The following is a 14929-nucleotide window of genomic DNA, read 5'->3' as shown; positions in this document are numbered from 1 at the left end:
GCCGACGCTAGGCATTGCGCATGGTGATCTTAGGCTTGTGTGCGGCTGCTCGGCCATGGAAACCCATTCCAMGAAGCTCTCGACGAACAGTACTTGCGCTGAAGTTGCTTCAAGAGGCAATTTGTAACTCAGTAGTGATTGTTGCAACGAAGGACAGAAGATTTTTTTACACGCTTCAGCGGTTCCGTTATGTGATCTACCACTTCGCGGCTGAGCCGRTGTTGCTCCTAGACATTTCCACTTCACAATAACACCACTTAGTTAACCGGAGCAGCTCTAGCAGGGCAGAAATTTCAAATCAAATCAAATTTTATTGGTCACATACACATGGTTAGCAGATGTTAATGCGAGTGTAGCGAAATGCTTGTTTGACCAACTGACTTGTTGGAAAGGTGGCATCCTATGACGGTGCCACGTTGAAAGTCACTGAGCTCTTCAGTACAGGCCATTCTACTGCCAACGTGCTCAATTTTAAACACATTTCACCAACGGGTGTGGCTGAAATACCCGAATCCACTAATTTCAAGGGGTGTCCACATACTGCTGTATATATAGTGTAAGTGGAAAATCATGTTGATGTTTTATTTGAGTCAACTATCCCTATAAGACCAGACAATACAAGCYCCTTGGTTTAAGGTGAATGAAACACGTTACATACCAGTCAAGCTCTTGAGGGCATATCCCTGCTGCAGGTCTGTACTGAGAGTGGCCTCTTCCAGAGCCAACAGGTTGGCTATTTCCTTGGTGATGAGGTTGCCGATGTAGGGCAGGACTCCTCGGGCGGCCAGGTACACCTTCCATTGAGGAGGCTTGATGAGCTTCTGGTACAGAGCAAGATACTCTGCTGCACATTCCCCCGCGATGCTCAACTCGTCCAGGTAACTGAGGGACAAACAAACACTGATGCTCAACTCGTCCAGGTAACTGAGGGACAAACAAACACTGATGCTCAACTCATCCAGGTAACTGAGGGACAAACAAACACTGATGCTCAACTCATCCAGGAACTGACGGACAAACAAACACTGATGCTCAACTCATCCAGGTAACTGAGGGACAAACAAACACTGATGCCTCAACTCATCCAGGTAACTGAGGGACAAACAAACACTGATGCTCAACTCATCCAGGTAACTGAGGGACAAACAAACAACTGATGCTCAACTCATCCAGGTAACTGACGGACAAACAAACATGATGCTCAATCATCCAGGTAACTGAAGGACAAACAAACACGATGCTCAACTCATCCAGGTAACTGAGACAAACAAACAGTGATGCTCAACTCATCCAGGTAACTGAGGACAAACAAACACTGATGCTCAACTCATCCAGGTAACTGAGGACAAACAACAACTGATGCTCAACTCATCCAGGTAACTGAGGACAAACAAACACTGATGCTCAACTCATCCAGGTAACTGAGGGACAAACAAACACTGATGCTCAACTCATCCAGGTAACTGGACAAACAAACACTGATGCTCAACTCATCCAGGTAACTGAGGGACAAACAAACACTGATGCTCAACTCATCCAGGTAACTGAGGGACAAACAAACACTGATGCTCAACTCATCCAGGTAACTGAGGACAAACAAACACTGATGCTCAACTCATCCAGGTAACTGAGGACAAACAAACACTGATGCTCAACTCATCCAGGTAACTGAGGACAGACAAATACGTGTTAGAAAAGCTGTTTACATATAAGCCGGGATATTATCCCAATATACAAAGCAAGCACAAAAAACAAAACATAAAAGTATTGATGTTATATATTTCACTGCAGATTGCACCTGGTCCAGCTACTAACAATAATACCCAGTGTTAACCATAGAACTTAACTGATACTAACTCGCTCACATTGATGACCGATCCTTAGATCATTTCCCATCGTGTCAATTTGAAACTTGAAAGCATCTTTAACAGTGCTACCTTTCCCAACCCAAAGACGGCCCTCTCACCTGGTAAGCAGGTCCAGCACCTGCTGCTTGCGGCTGGGGATGGAGGTGAGGGCCTCAACGATGGTACAGGCTGCCTGCCGCGCTGCCTGGGTGGCTGGGGTGAACAGCACCTGAGAGACAGAGGAGATTACCGTAAAAAATGATAGCATGGAAGTGGTAAAATAAGTGAGATGAGTTCATGCACCATCCCATCTGTTGTCTAGACCCAGCTACATGAACCTCAGTCCCATGTTATCTCATCGAAAGGTGCAGCGATCATTTTAAATCATTCTGGAGGCCGGGTGCCAAACCTTTTCATTACATTTCAAATGTAAAAACTGAGTGGTGTAATGCTGCCTGGAGAAGTTGGTATACTCTAATCCCAAACGTTTCGCCCCGGCCCAAGGAAAAGAACCCTTGTGTGAAATTCTATGACAACAGTGACATCACTTTCAACGACCTAAAATGATCAATCCCATATTGGTCTTTTACAGCCAAGCTGTATGGTACCATTGGCTAATAGTAGCCTACTATTGAAATAGATAAACGAGGCTGGGAACGGAGTCAGAAATTCACAGGTTTCAGATTGTTTTCATTGTTTTTTTCTCCAGGTTTTCTTTTTTGTTGTTGTTGTTGAGAAAAAAACAACATTGGATGTTCTAAATCCACTACAATGCTTACACCACATCCGGAGACCACAAAAGCTAAAAAATTCTCATTTTTGAGTGCAGTTACCCTTTAATTCAACTGCACAGGGACCTAGCACTGTTGTTGGCCCACTGGATTGAGGCAAAGAATCATGATATAATTTTGCCTGGTAGACTACTTTGTAGCTACTCTACATTTAATAGAGAAGGTTTTCGGAAAAGCCTCTCCATCGACCAGTAGACAGTTAGGCCTGTTATTAGCGTCGCTCTATTTTTCCTGTTACTTAAATGTTTTAAACCTAGATGTTTTACTTCATGAGGCATGTCTTACCTTGCTTCAAAAGTAGCCTGTAGCCAAAATCCTACCATAGAAAACGTGGAGGCCATTTTCTTTTTTTTCTTTTTTTTAAAGAAAGACCTCATATGCTCTCTCCTGTTCTACTGGTTTTCCAAATCAACCCCCCCCCCCCCATTGTCTAGCTGCCAGACATTTTTATCATATAGCGACCAACGATAGTTGTTGCATCTTTAGGTCTCCCCTCTGTCTACATTTTTTAACAAATATTTCCATCTCTGTCTATGAAACTGCTTGCATGTTTCAGAACTGTGTTCTCCCGCAAATCACATTTTGGAACATTTGCACATTGCTGTGCTTAAAATGTGAAGAAATAATAGTTAAATCAACGTGAAAGAAAAAACATTGTCCTCCACTACACAACGTTGATACACATCGTGGGYATTAAGTACAGGATATACGCAATGCCCACATAAACAGAGTGCGTATACTGTGTATACCTGCCTATACCATCTAACACCAAACAGTACCAGTAACGGAGAGTGTCCCGACCTAAACGTCTGAACGGAGTTCAAATATGTCCTGCTATAAGAGCAGTGGAGTGTCCTTACCTGTCTGAGCCAGTTGTTGTGTCCCAGTTTGAGGAGCCTGGGGAACAGACCCTCGGAGCGTGACCTCATGAACTGCTTCCACTTCCACCCGTACTTCTCCATCAGGTAGCGTCTCCGCACCTCAGCCTTGTTCTGGGGCTTAGCTGCCGTCTCCTGGCCTGGTGGACAAGTGTTTACGGCATTGTTGAAAGGGATAGTTTGAATACCGTTTTTTTTATTTTTTAAAAAGGGATAGTTCCTCCGAGTTCCATAATCAATGCACTTGCTGCTTCAGCAATAACACGTATACAGAAGAACCAGTYGTATCACAATTTACTTTTCACTAGATGCTACTGATTTTAAAACCATAGACCTCTTATATATGGTGGGACTGTTTAAAAAATCCCAATGACATGTATTAATAAAATAAAAGGTTTAAGGAACTACAGACAGGCACCACATTACTACAAGACAAAACAGCCCGATCAAGCAGGATGGCCTTGCTTGCAAATTTAAAAAAAGTACAAATCACATTATTGTGGGAGAACCTCCTCTAAGATTGTGAATTAAGCTGTTAGAGAAGGTTTGAATTAAAAATAACCTGCATACACATAGACGAAGTACAATAGACCAACATTGCTACTGTAYTAGGTCAAAGCTGTGGAATGGAAAACCTTGGTATAGCATGGGTGGATTAGACATTGTGGTGATCCTGTGGATTTCCTTTCCATTTCAGCTCGACACCAATCCCTACTTCTCTATTAAAACATTTTTTCTTCTTTTTAATTTCCATCGTTTTTACACTGGAAGGTGATTATACAAAATTCAAATCACAACATTTCCACATACAAAAGGTATCTTTCGAAAATGTAATTCGAGCTTCAAATTGTTTTTWWTTTTTTTTATTTACAGTCTTACGTTGGCTAACGTTATCTAGCTAACGTTAACTGGCTATCATAGCAACCAAGGACGTTCGCTAGCGTATTTGTTTGTGCTACTGGACTTTGGACGTTAGCTAGCTAAGCAAAATATCTGTTTGCAATTTTTTTTTTTTTATACCACCATATAGCTAGCAACAGTATCTACAGTAGCCTAGGGTTATTCACATACACGTCTTATGACTGGCAGCCTGGTGCAAGCAGCTGTGTTGTTGCCAAGCAACCYACCTGTTGTTAGAACACTGAGCTTGCACAAAAAAAAACAACATGTTAGCATTGTCAGAAATGCTACAATAACGTAGCACATCGTTGGTTCTTAATAGACAGAAATGAGCATGTGAGAGCGATAAATTAATCGATTTAATCAAAACTAGTCCGAAAGGTTGCAAGTCTAATGCTCACTTCACGGATGCTGTAGTCTTGTTCTTATCTGATGCCTAGAGATATTGAGCTAGATCGAGGCAAGACACTTAAATTTTTTCCCCTTAATGCTAACGACCCTGTTAAAATCCGGTATGTGGTTCTCGTAACGGCCACGATGAGAGGTGGGGAGTGTGCTGTGTGTACCTCCAATCAAGTTCATTTGCGACATTTCATCGACATTGGTGTCATAGTGGCTTAGATATGACGGTAGGAAGATTTTAATTTAAAAACATTGAYCTTCAAATCAATCCCCTACTACTAGTCGGGCCGACCGACCGATTCAAAAAAATAAAAAACGCATCTACTCACATCTTGCTGGAAGGCACTTTTTCCAGGCTTCATAAGATGCTTTGGGGTCCTTCTTGAGCCAGAGCTGMGCCTGAGCATGGATCTCATTGCAGTAGGGCTTCACTGTAGTCAGACACTCCACAGCAGAATCCTGGAAACACCAGAAACACCACATTTCCTGAAATTGCCTACATTAACTGATCTGATAAAAATAAAAAATAAATCACCTAAAATCCTTAAATAACTCATTATAATTTTGGACGTCATTCTACAAAAAAAACAGACTGCAATGTAAGTCTCTCTCAAAACTCGCCCAGGCCAAGTATGACTGACTGCTATGTTGTGTAGTAGTGTACCTTGTTCTTCTTGGAGGTGGGGGCAGGAGGCTTGATGAGTTTCTGTAGGATCCTGAGACACATCAGAGTAATGTTCTCCACCACTACAGGGGTCTTGATGTTCACGGCCATCAGGAACAAACTCAGGGCTAATAGACACAGAGAAAGACGGGGATTATTAAATTACGTTATTAAAAGGGAAAGAAAAGGGGACGAGAGACAATGAGGTAAAAGCCTCACCACATCGCAGTCGTAGCTCCCAGCACCCCCCCTCCTTGGAGATGGAGTCGGTGAGCAGTAGCATCTCATACTGCAGACTGGAGACCAGGTCAGGATTGGCCCAGTGGCCCTTCAGAGCAGCGGACACCTTGTGAATGATCAGGTCATTCATCTGCTGAGTGGCCTCTGGCTGGTCTCTGTACAGGGAGATGTAGACCGATGAGAATGGGTTTACTCACTGTATGTGAGGTGTGTAATGGAATGCCTCGGCTTCAGCTCAGAGGGCTAACACGGGTCTTATAGCACACAGACGACCCAGGTTTTAATACTCGTTTGGGCTTACGTACCACTTGTGAGCTACGTGCACGTTTGGTTAGCTCTCCAAGCTAACGCATAGACATTAGCTCAGCAGGGGCTAACACTGTCTACGAGAACACAAACCACTACTATACCTGGTGAGCAGGCAAACCAGTTGTCTGACCTCCTCCCTCATGGCAGCGGTACCTCTTCTCAGGTTGTACTCAAACAGCTCTCTGATGAGCCCCTGGAGCCCAAGGATCTGCCGGAGGGCTGGGTTGGTGGCCAGGGCCCTTAGCAGGGTGATACAATGACCCGTCACGGCCGAGGCACAGCCATAACACTTGTTGGAGGAGGTGTGTCCGCAGCCTAGATGGAGATAGATAGATATTTGTTATTAGTCTACCCAAAAGAAGAAGAAAAACAACCATGTTCTCAAATACCGGAAGTTACTTTAGATAAAAAACGTTTGCCTACATGGCAAATTGGTCCCAAATGGGAAATTGATTTGCAGCAGTTTTAGAAAGACAAGTGTGCATCCCAAAAATCACACCCTTTCTAGCCCACTACTTTTAACCAAGGCCCGTGCACTATAGGTGACAGGGTGGCATTTGGGATGCAAGTCCTGGATCACAACAAGTGACAGTAAATACATAACACCAAATAGCTTCTATTTCGAAATCCAATAGAAGGGCTAAAGTCTTTCTCTCTTTCTTTCTCTCTGTCGGAGGACCTGAGCCCTAGGACCATGCCTCAGGACTACCTGGCCTGATGACTCCTTGCTGTCCCCAGTCCACCTGGCCGTGCTGCTGCTCCAGTTTCAACTGTTCTGCCTGCGGCTATGGAACCCTGACCTGTTCACCGACGTGCTACCTGTCCCAGACCTGCTGTTTTCAACTCTCTAGAGACAGCAGGAGCGGTAGAGATACTCTTAATGATCGGCTATGAAAAGCCAACTGACATTTACTCCTGAGGTGCGACTTGCTGCACCTCGACAACTACTGTGATTATTATTATTTGACCATGCTGGTCATTTATGAACATTTGAACATCTTGGCCATGTTCTGTTATATTCTTCACCCGGCACAGCCAGAAGATGACTGGCCACCCCTCATAGCCTGGTTCCTCTCTAGTTTCTGGCCTTTCTAGGGAGTTTTTCCTAGCCACCGTGCTTCTACACCTGCATTGCTTGCTGTTTGGGGTTTTAGGCTGGGTTTCTGTACAGCACTTTGAGATATCAGCTGATGTTAGAAGGGCTTTATAAATACATTTGAATTGAAATATAACAAGTCAGGTAAAGTAGTTTGTGTGTGTATAAAGTGCAGTACCTAACACAGAGAGGGCTCTGTATTGGCTGGCTGTGAAGGTGGGCTGATGGGAGCTGGAGCGAGAGGATTGGTGGCGGCTTCACGCTGCTGCAGGTCGTACTCCAGGAGCTCTTTACGGGACGCCAGGACTTTCTGGAGGGGGGGGGGGGGGGGGGGGATGGGGATGATAACTCTTTAAAAAATCATACAACATACTTGAATGTAGGACATGCTGTTTGAACAGCTGTGAAGCTCCATAGAAATATAAAATCACAAAAAAAAAAAAAAAAGAGGTATCCTCATTCAAGTCAATGTTCCCGTGACGGGTGAACTGACAGCCTATTGAGTGTACCTATAACCAGGATGTTAAATAGTAAGTAAGGACAGGATTCAATTTGTGCTCATCACGCCTCAGTTCTCTCACCTGTATGATCTTGGAGAGCTCGTCAAAGGACGTCTTACAGTCTCCGCTGTACTCCTGAGCCAGCTGCTGGATGTACCTGTTCAATTGGCCGAGGACGCTCCAAGCCCCGCCCCTGCCCAGAATCATCCTATAGGGGCATGACAACAGCATCGAAACATCAGATACTAGTTCAACACTTCCAGTAAACAGACAAATTCTTCATGATGTTTTACTTAATACAGAATAAACCCTATGGAATGATGTCATACAACTACTAGGATATTTTGAAGGTTTAAAAACTTGAAATGTTTGTGATATTCGGTTGTTTTACCTAGTCAAGTGAAATGCTAAAGTACAAAAAAAATGTCAAAATGTGAAGGTGCGAATCGGATGAAGTTCATATACCAGAGGGTAGTATCTGACCGTGGTTTTCTCAGGCGCTGCCTCGTTGACCTTTGACAACAGACTCTCCAGCTGGGGTCTGTGTCCCATCAGCTGATGGTACACGCGGTCAGCCTTGTCCAGCAGCGTGTTGATGTTGGTCACCGCTACACAGAGAACAACACAAACAGCAGGCTTTGGTTTTGTTTTCAACCAGTTAACGTGGGAAGGAAGGTTCTATGTTTCTTGTTAGAGCGTGACAGGGATGTGACCAGGGCCACCCAGAGGGATGTGACCAGGGCCACCCAGAGGGATGTGACCAGGGCCCCCAGAGGGATGTGACCAGGGCCACCCAGAGGATGTGACCAGGGCCACCAGAGGGATGTGACCAGGGCCACCCGAGGGATGTGACCGGCACCGAGGGTGTGACCAGGGCACCAGAGGGATGTGACCAGGGAACCAGAGGATGTGACCAGGGCCACCAGAGGGATGTGACCAAGGGCAACCAGAGGGATGTGACCAGGGCCACCGAGGGATGTGACCAGGGCCACCCAGAGGGATTGACCAGGCCAGAGGATGTGACCAGGGCACCCAGAGGGATGTGCCAGGGCAACCAGAGGATGTGACCAGGGAACCAGAGATGTGACCGATCGAGGATGACAGACAGGCAACCAGAGATGTGACCAGGAGAACCAGAGAAGTGTGACCAGGGCAACCAGAGAAGTGTGACCAGGGCAACCAGAGAAGTGTGACCAGGGCAACCGAGGTGTGACCAGGAACACGAGAAGTGTGACCAGGACAACCAGAGAAGTGTGACCAGGACAACCAGAGAAGTGTGACCAGGACAACCAGAGAGGTGTGACCAGGGCAACCAGAGGGATGTGACCAGGGCAACCAGAGGGTGGTGACCAGGGCCACCCAGAGGGATGTGACCAGGGCAACCAGAGGGATGTGACCAGGGCCACCAGAGGAGTGTGACCAGGGCCACCAGAGGGATGTGACCAGGGCCACCCAGAGGGATGTGACCAGGGCAACCAGAGGGATGTGACCAGGACAACCAGAGGATGTGACCAGGACACCAGAGGGATGTGACCAGCAGGATCAACCAGAGGGAGGTGACCAAGGGCAACAGAGGGATGTGACCAGGGCAACCAGAGGGATTGTGGACCAGGGGCAACCAGAGGGATGTGACCAGGGCAACCAGAGGGATGTGACCAGGGCAACCAGAGGGATGTGACCAGGGCAACCAGAGGGATGTGACCAGGACAGAGAAAGTCTGGAATGTTTTTTTAACTGTGTGTCAGGGTTGGGTACGGGTTGAAAAATATATCTAACCCCTGTCACACATCACTAAGAATTAGTTTGAGAATGTCCCAATAAAACTAAATGTGTTCACCTTCTTCCTGTCCTCCTCGGTCTCGATTGGGTCCACAGCACAGCAGGGCTTGGTGTACAACATGAAGTCAAAGCGGGCGTATTTACAGAAACCACAGGCGTTGCACAGGAAGGGATCCTTCTCATCATAATTAATGGACCTGGAGGAGGAAGATAAAGAACCACATTCAAATCAGCATCAGTAACACCAAAAATAAGTGTCCCACTTTAAGACGTGAAGTGTGTACCCGATAGGACTAATCAATAAGGGCATTTCAATGATTTGGTTACTCAGATCTGTCCCTATTCAAGTAAGCCATAATATAACAAATTAAATATTTCAGGCATCGATGGCCTCAAGTCTACTGGGTAGCTACCTGCACTTGTGGCACTGGTAGACGTTTTCTCCACAGTTGCCACAGACGCCAGGGTTGGCGGGCACGGAGGCAGAGCACCGCGGGCACTGGAGCGTCTCGCTGGAGGCCTGGTAGTTCTCGTAGAAGTCGGAGAACTCGATCATGAGGTTGGACGCCACGATAGGCAGCGGCAGGTCGATTTTGACCTCTGTCTGACCTGGAGTCAGTTGGACCTTCTTGGCCTTGTGCCAACGGGCAGGTCTGGGTAGAGGCAGATAGAGGTACATTTTATATATATATATATAAGAAGATAAAATATTTTTTTAAAGACTACACGCTGCAGATCCATTTAGACWGATTCCGTTCATACAGAAATAAGACAGAACTAGGGCTGGAACGGTTCATCGATAAAGCTCTCTCTGTTTCCAGTATACAGTTAGCTGTCTGTATTGTTGATTTGTATCGCATTGAATGGAATAAAATCTGGCGATAAATCTAATCTATTGAATATCGACTATTGATACTGTACCATATCGTTGTCGAAGCCAGATATTTAAATAAGAACGACAGATTAGCCCGGTCCCAGATCTATTTGTTCCGTCTTGCCAACTCCTACGGTCATACAAAACAGGCTAACAGGCTAACAGGCGAACAGGCGAACAGGCGAACAGGCGAACAGGCGAACAGGCGAACAGGCGAACAGGCGAACAGGCGAACAGGCGAACAGGCTAACAGGCTAACAGGCTAACAGGCTAACAAAAACACTACGTTCAGGGTATAAACTCACTTGTTCTTGAGTTCTACGATGGCCTGTACGGTCCTGTTGTTGTAGTAGAGGCTGATGGTCCGGACCATCTTGGTTCTCTTCAGGTCTCCTATCTTCACCGTCACCTTACTGATGGTGTGGCTACTGATCAGCTTCACCACCTGCTGGGTAGTAGTGTATCTAGTGTCCACCTTAATGGACGACAGCTTGATGTTCTGAGGAGACAGAGAGACACAGAGAGACAGAGAGACAGAGAGACAGAGAGACAGAGAGACAGAGAGACAGAGAGACAGAGAGACAGAGAGAGAGAGAGAGAGAGAATGAGTATTGGATACATAGAAAATGGGAAAGCTGTGCCTTCTTTATCAATGGAATGAACACAGATTCGATTCAATACGTTTCAGCCAGAAGTGTGTGTTTGATCCCTCCCTCTCATGCATTTAATAGTAATGGATTGGTGCTATCATGGCCCATAGGGAGTTACACCAGTCCATTCTTCTTATGAGAGGGAACTGCGCAAGTGCACACTTTGTGGGAAGTGTGGAGATTTGGAAAGCAGCGTTAGGCTCTACTTACAGAGAAGGGCACTTCAGGGTTGTTGCACACCAGACAGGGATCACTCTCCAGGTAGAAACCATCAAACTCCACCAGGCCTGACAGGGTACTGCAACACAGACAAGAGACATGGTTAGTACTTAAACCAGGCCTGACAGTACTGCAACACAGACAGACAAGGTTAATATTTCAATAAGAAACAAAACATGGAGACACACAGCTGTGGAAGCTAGTTTGATATATTTAATTGAACCATTATTTAAAAACTGGTTAGTCTTGAGATAAAACCTATTTATTTTGCAAGGGAAACCTATAGTTAAATATACTGCAGCGGTAGTCTCCACTAGTAAGGTGACCGGAGGCTGCTGCTACAGCCACCATATCAGGGTGATGGAGGCTACAGCCATATCAGGGTGACCGGGTAATGGAGGCTACAGCCATATCAGGGTGACCGGAGGCTACAGCCATATCAGGGTACGGAGGCTACAGCCATATCAGGGTGACCGGAGGCTACAGCCATATCAGGGTGGACCGGAGGCTACAGCCATATCAGGGTGACCGGAGGCTACAGCCATATCAGGGTAAGGAGGCTACAGCCATATCAGGGTAATGGAGGCTACAGCCATATCAGGGTAGGAGGCTCAGCATATCGGGTAATGGAGGCTCACCATCAGGGTAATGAGGCTCAGCCATATAGGGTAATGGAGGCTACAGCCATATCAGGGTAATGGAGGCTACAGCCATATCAGGGTAATGGAGGCTACAGCCATATCAGGGTAATGGAGGCTACAGCCATATCAGGGTAATGGAGGCTACAGCCATATCAGGGTAATGGAGGCTCAAGCCATATCAGGGTAATGGAGGCTACAGCCATATCAGGGTAATGGGGCTACAGCCATATCAGGGTAATGGAGGCTACAGCCATATCAGGGTGACCGGAGGCTACAGCCATATCAGGGTGACCGGGAGCTACAGCCATATCAGGGTAATGGAGGCTACAGCCATATCAGGGTACCGGAGCTACAGCATATCAGGGTACGGAGGCTACAGCCATATCAGGTAATGGAGGTACAGCCATATCAGGGTAATGGAGGCTACAGCCATATCAGGGTAATGGAGGCTACGGCCATACCAGGGTAATGGAGGCTACAGCCATATCAGGGTAATGGAGGCTACAGCCATATCAGGGTAATGGAGGCTACAGCCATATCAGGGTAATGGAGGCTACAGCCATATCAGGGTGTGGAGGCTACAGCCATATCAGGGTAATGGAGCTACAGCCATATCAGGGTAATGGAGACTACAGCCATATCAGGGTATGGAGACTACAGCCATATCGGGTATGGAGGCTACAGCCATATCAGGGTAATGGAGGCTACAGCCATATCAGGGTACGAGGAGCTACAGCCATATCAGGGTAATGGAGGCTACAGCCATATCAGGGTAATGGAGGCTACAGCCATATCAGGGTAATGGAGGCTACACCATATCAGGGTAATGGAGCGCTACAGCCATATCAGGGTAATGGAGGCTACAGCCATATCAGGGTAATGGAGGCTACAGCCATATCAGGGTAATGGAGGCTACGGCCATATCAGGGTAATGGAGGCTACGGCCATATCAGGGTATGGAGGCTACAGCCATATCAGGGTGACCGGAGGCTACAGCCATATCAGGGTAATGGAGGCTACAGCCATATCAGGGTGACGGAGGCTACAGCCATATAGGGTAATGGAGGCTACAGCCATATCAGGGTAATGGAGGCTACAGCCATATCAGGGTAATGGAGGCTACAGCCATATCAGGGTAATGGAGGCTACAGCCATATCAGGGTGACCGGAGGCTACAGCCATATCAGGGTAATGGAGGCTACAGCCATATCAGGGTAATGGAGGCTACAGCCATATCAGGGTAATGGATAGTTTGGGTCTGTACTCGTCGTACCTGTAGATGTTAGAGTTGGGGTGGGTGGTCAGGATGTGGTTCTGGGTCCTCAGGATTTCCACAGCTTTCTGGGAATACTCTTTAACTTCTTCTCAGTCTGGGGGGTCTTCAGGGAAAAGTAGCCGAGCAGGTCTACAAACTGAGCGGCCTTGCGTCCGTAGGCGGGCAGCTCTGGCCAGATGGCCCAGGTCAGGTCCAACAACAGCTCCTGCTGAGACTTACTGGAGTTCCTACAGAGGGAGAGGAAATATGGTTGTAGCTTTGGAGGTAAGTATTGACAAAGTTGTAGATGTTGACGGTGTAAGATATTTGTAGTCTTGCAACAGTCTTTTCTGACCACCCAAGCATGAAAAACATACTTCAAGAAACTGGCAGAAAACCATGGTGTCTAGGCAGCTCTCTAGGTTCAGGCATTGTCTAGAATGAAGGAGGGCCTGCTCATTGATGAAGGAGGGCCTGCTCATTGAATGAAGGAGGGCTGCTCATTGAATGAAGGAGGGCCTGCTCATTGAATGAAGAGGGCCTGCTCATTGATGAAGGAGGGCCTGCTCATTGAATGAAGGAGGGCCTGCTCATTGAATGAAGGAGGGCCTGCTCATTGAATGAAGGAGGGCCTGCTCATTGAATGAAGGAGGGCCTGCTCATTGAATGAAGGAGGGCCTGCTCATTGAATGAAGGGGGCCTGCTCATTGAATGACGTAGGCCTGCTCATTGAATGACTTAAGGCCCGCTCATTGAATGAAGTAGGGCCCGCTCATTGAATGAGTAGGGCCCGCTCATTGAATGAAGTAGGCCCGCTCATTGAATGAAGTAGGGCCTGCTCATTGAATGAAGGAGGCCTGCTCATTGAATGAAGGAGGGCCTGTCTTGAATGAAGGAGGGCTGCTCATTGATGAAGAGGCCCGCTCATTGAATGAAGTAGGGCCCGCTCATTAAATGACGTAAGGCCCGCTCATTGAATGAAGGAGGGCCTGCTCATTGAATGAAGTAGGGCCCGCTCATTAAATGACGTAAGGCCCGCTCATTGAATGAAGGAGGGCCCGCTCATTGAATGAAGTAGGGCCCGCTCATTGAATGAAGTAGGGCCTGCTCATTGAATGAAGGAGGGCCTGCTCATTAAATTAAGTAAGGCCTGCTCATTGAATGAAGTAAGGCCTGCTCATTGAATGACGTAAGGCCTGCTCATTGATGACGAAGCCTGCTCATGAATGAAGGAGGGCCTGCTCATTGAATGACGTAGGGCCTGCTCATTGAATGATGGAGGGCCCGCTCATTGAATGAAGTAGGGCCCGCTCATTAAATGAAGTAGGGCCCGCTCATTAAATGAAGTAGGGCCCGCTCTTAATGAGTGGCCATTAATGAAGTAGGGCCGCTCATTAAATGAAGTAGGGCCGCTCATTAAATGACGTAGGGCCGCTCAATAAATGAAGTAGGGCCCGCTCATTAAATGACGTAAGGCCCGCTCATTGAATGAAGGAGGGCCGCTCATTGATGAAGGAGGCCCGCTCATTGAATGAGGAGGGCCGCTCATTGAATGAAGGAGGGCCCGCTCATTGAATGAAGGAGGGCCCGCTCATTGAATGAAGGAGGGCCCGCTCATTGAATGAAGGAGGGCCTGCTCATTAAATGAAGTAAGGCCTGCTCATTGAATGAAGTAAGGCCTGCTCATTGAATGAAGTAAGGCCTGCTCATTGAATGACGTAAGGCCTGCTCATTGAATGACGTAAGGCCTGCTCATTGAATGACGTAAGGCCTGCTCATTGAATGACGTAAGGCCTGCTCATTGAATGACGTAAGGCCTGCTCATTGAATGACGTAAGGCCTGCTCATTGAATGACGTAAGGCCTGCTCATTGAATGACGTGAG

General features: G+C 46.9%; 1 protein-coding gene across 1 annotated transcript in view; it reads right to left on the bottom strand.

Annotated features, from left to right (window-relative positions):
- Window positions 1-14929, bottom strand: part of LOC112069506 (E3 ubiquitin-protein ligase UBR4) — a 129482-nt gene that overhangs the window by 14887 nt on the left and 99666 nt on the right. Inside the window, 18 exon segments of the mRNA XM_070438569.1 lie at window positions 659-882; window positions 1967-2076; window positions 3499-3656; window positions 5148-5277; window positions 5483-5610; window positions 5702-5877; window positions 6133-6346; window positions 7306-7374; window positions 7377-7437; window positions 7709-7823; window positions 7825-7835; window positions 8111-8236; window positions 9465-9603; window positions 9820-10059; window positions 10586-10779; window positions 11141-11228; window positions 13064-13148; window positions 13151-13293. Of these exon segments, the coding sequence (XP_070294670.1) occupies window positions 659-882; window positions 1967-2076; window positions 3499-3656; window positions 5148-5277; window positions 5483-5610; window positions 5702-5877; window positions 6133-6346; window positions 7306-7374; window positions 7377-7437; window positions 7709-7823; window positions 7825-7835; window positions 8111-8236; window positions 9465-9603; window positions 9820-10059; window positions 10586-10779; window positions 11141-11228; window positions 13064-13148; window positions 13151-13293 (2411 nt within the window).

The sequence above is a fragment of the Salvelinus sp. IW2-2015 genome, unplaced genomic scaffold (genome assembly GCF_002910315.2).
Source record: "Salvelinus sp. IW2-2015 unplaced genomic scaffold, ASM291031v2 Un_scaffold1034, whole genome shotgun sequence".
NCBI lineage: Eukaryota > Metazoa > Chordata > Actinopteri > Salmoniformes > Salmonidae > Salvelinus > Salvelinus sp. IW2-2015.
This window is presented reverse-complemented; position numbering and strand designations above follow the sequence as displayed.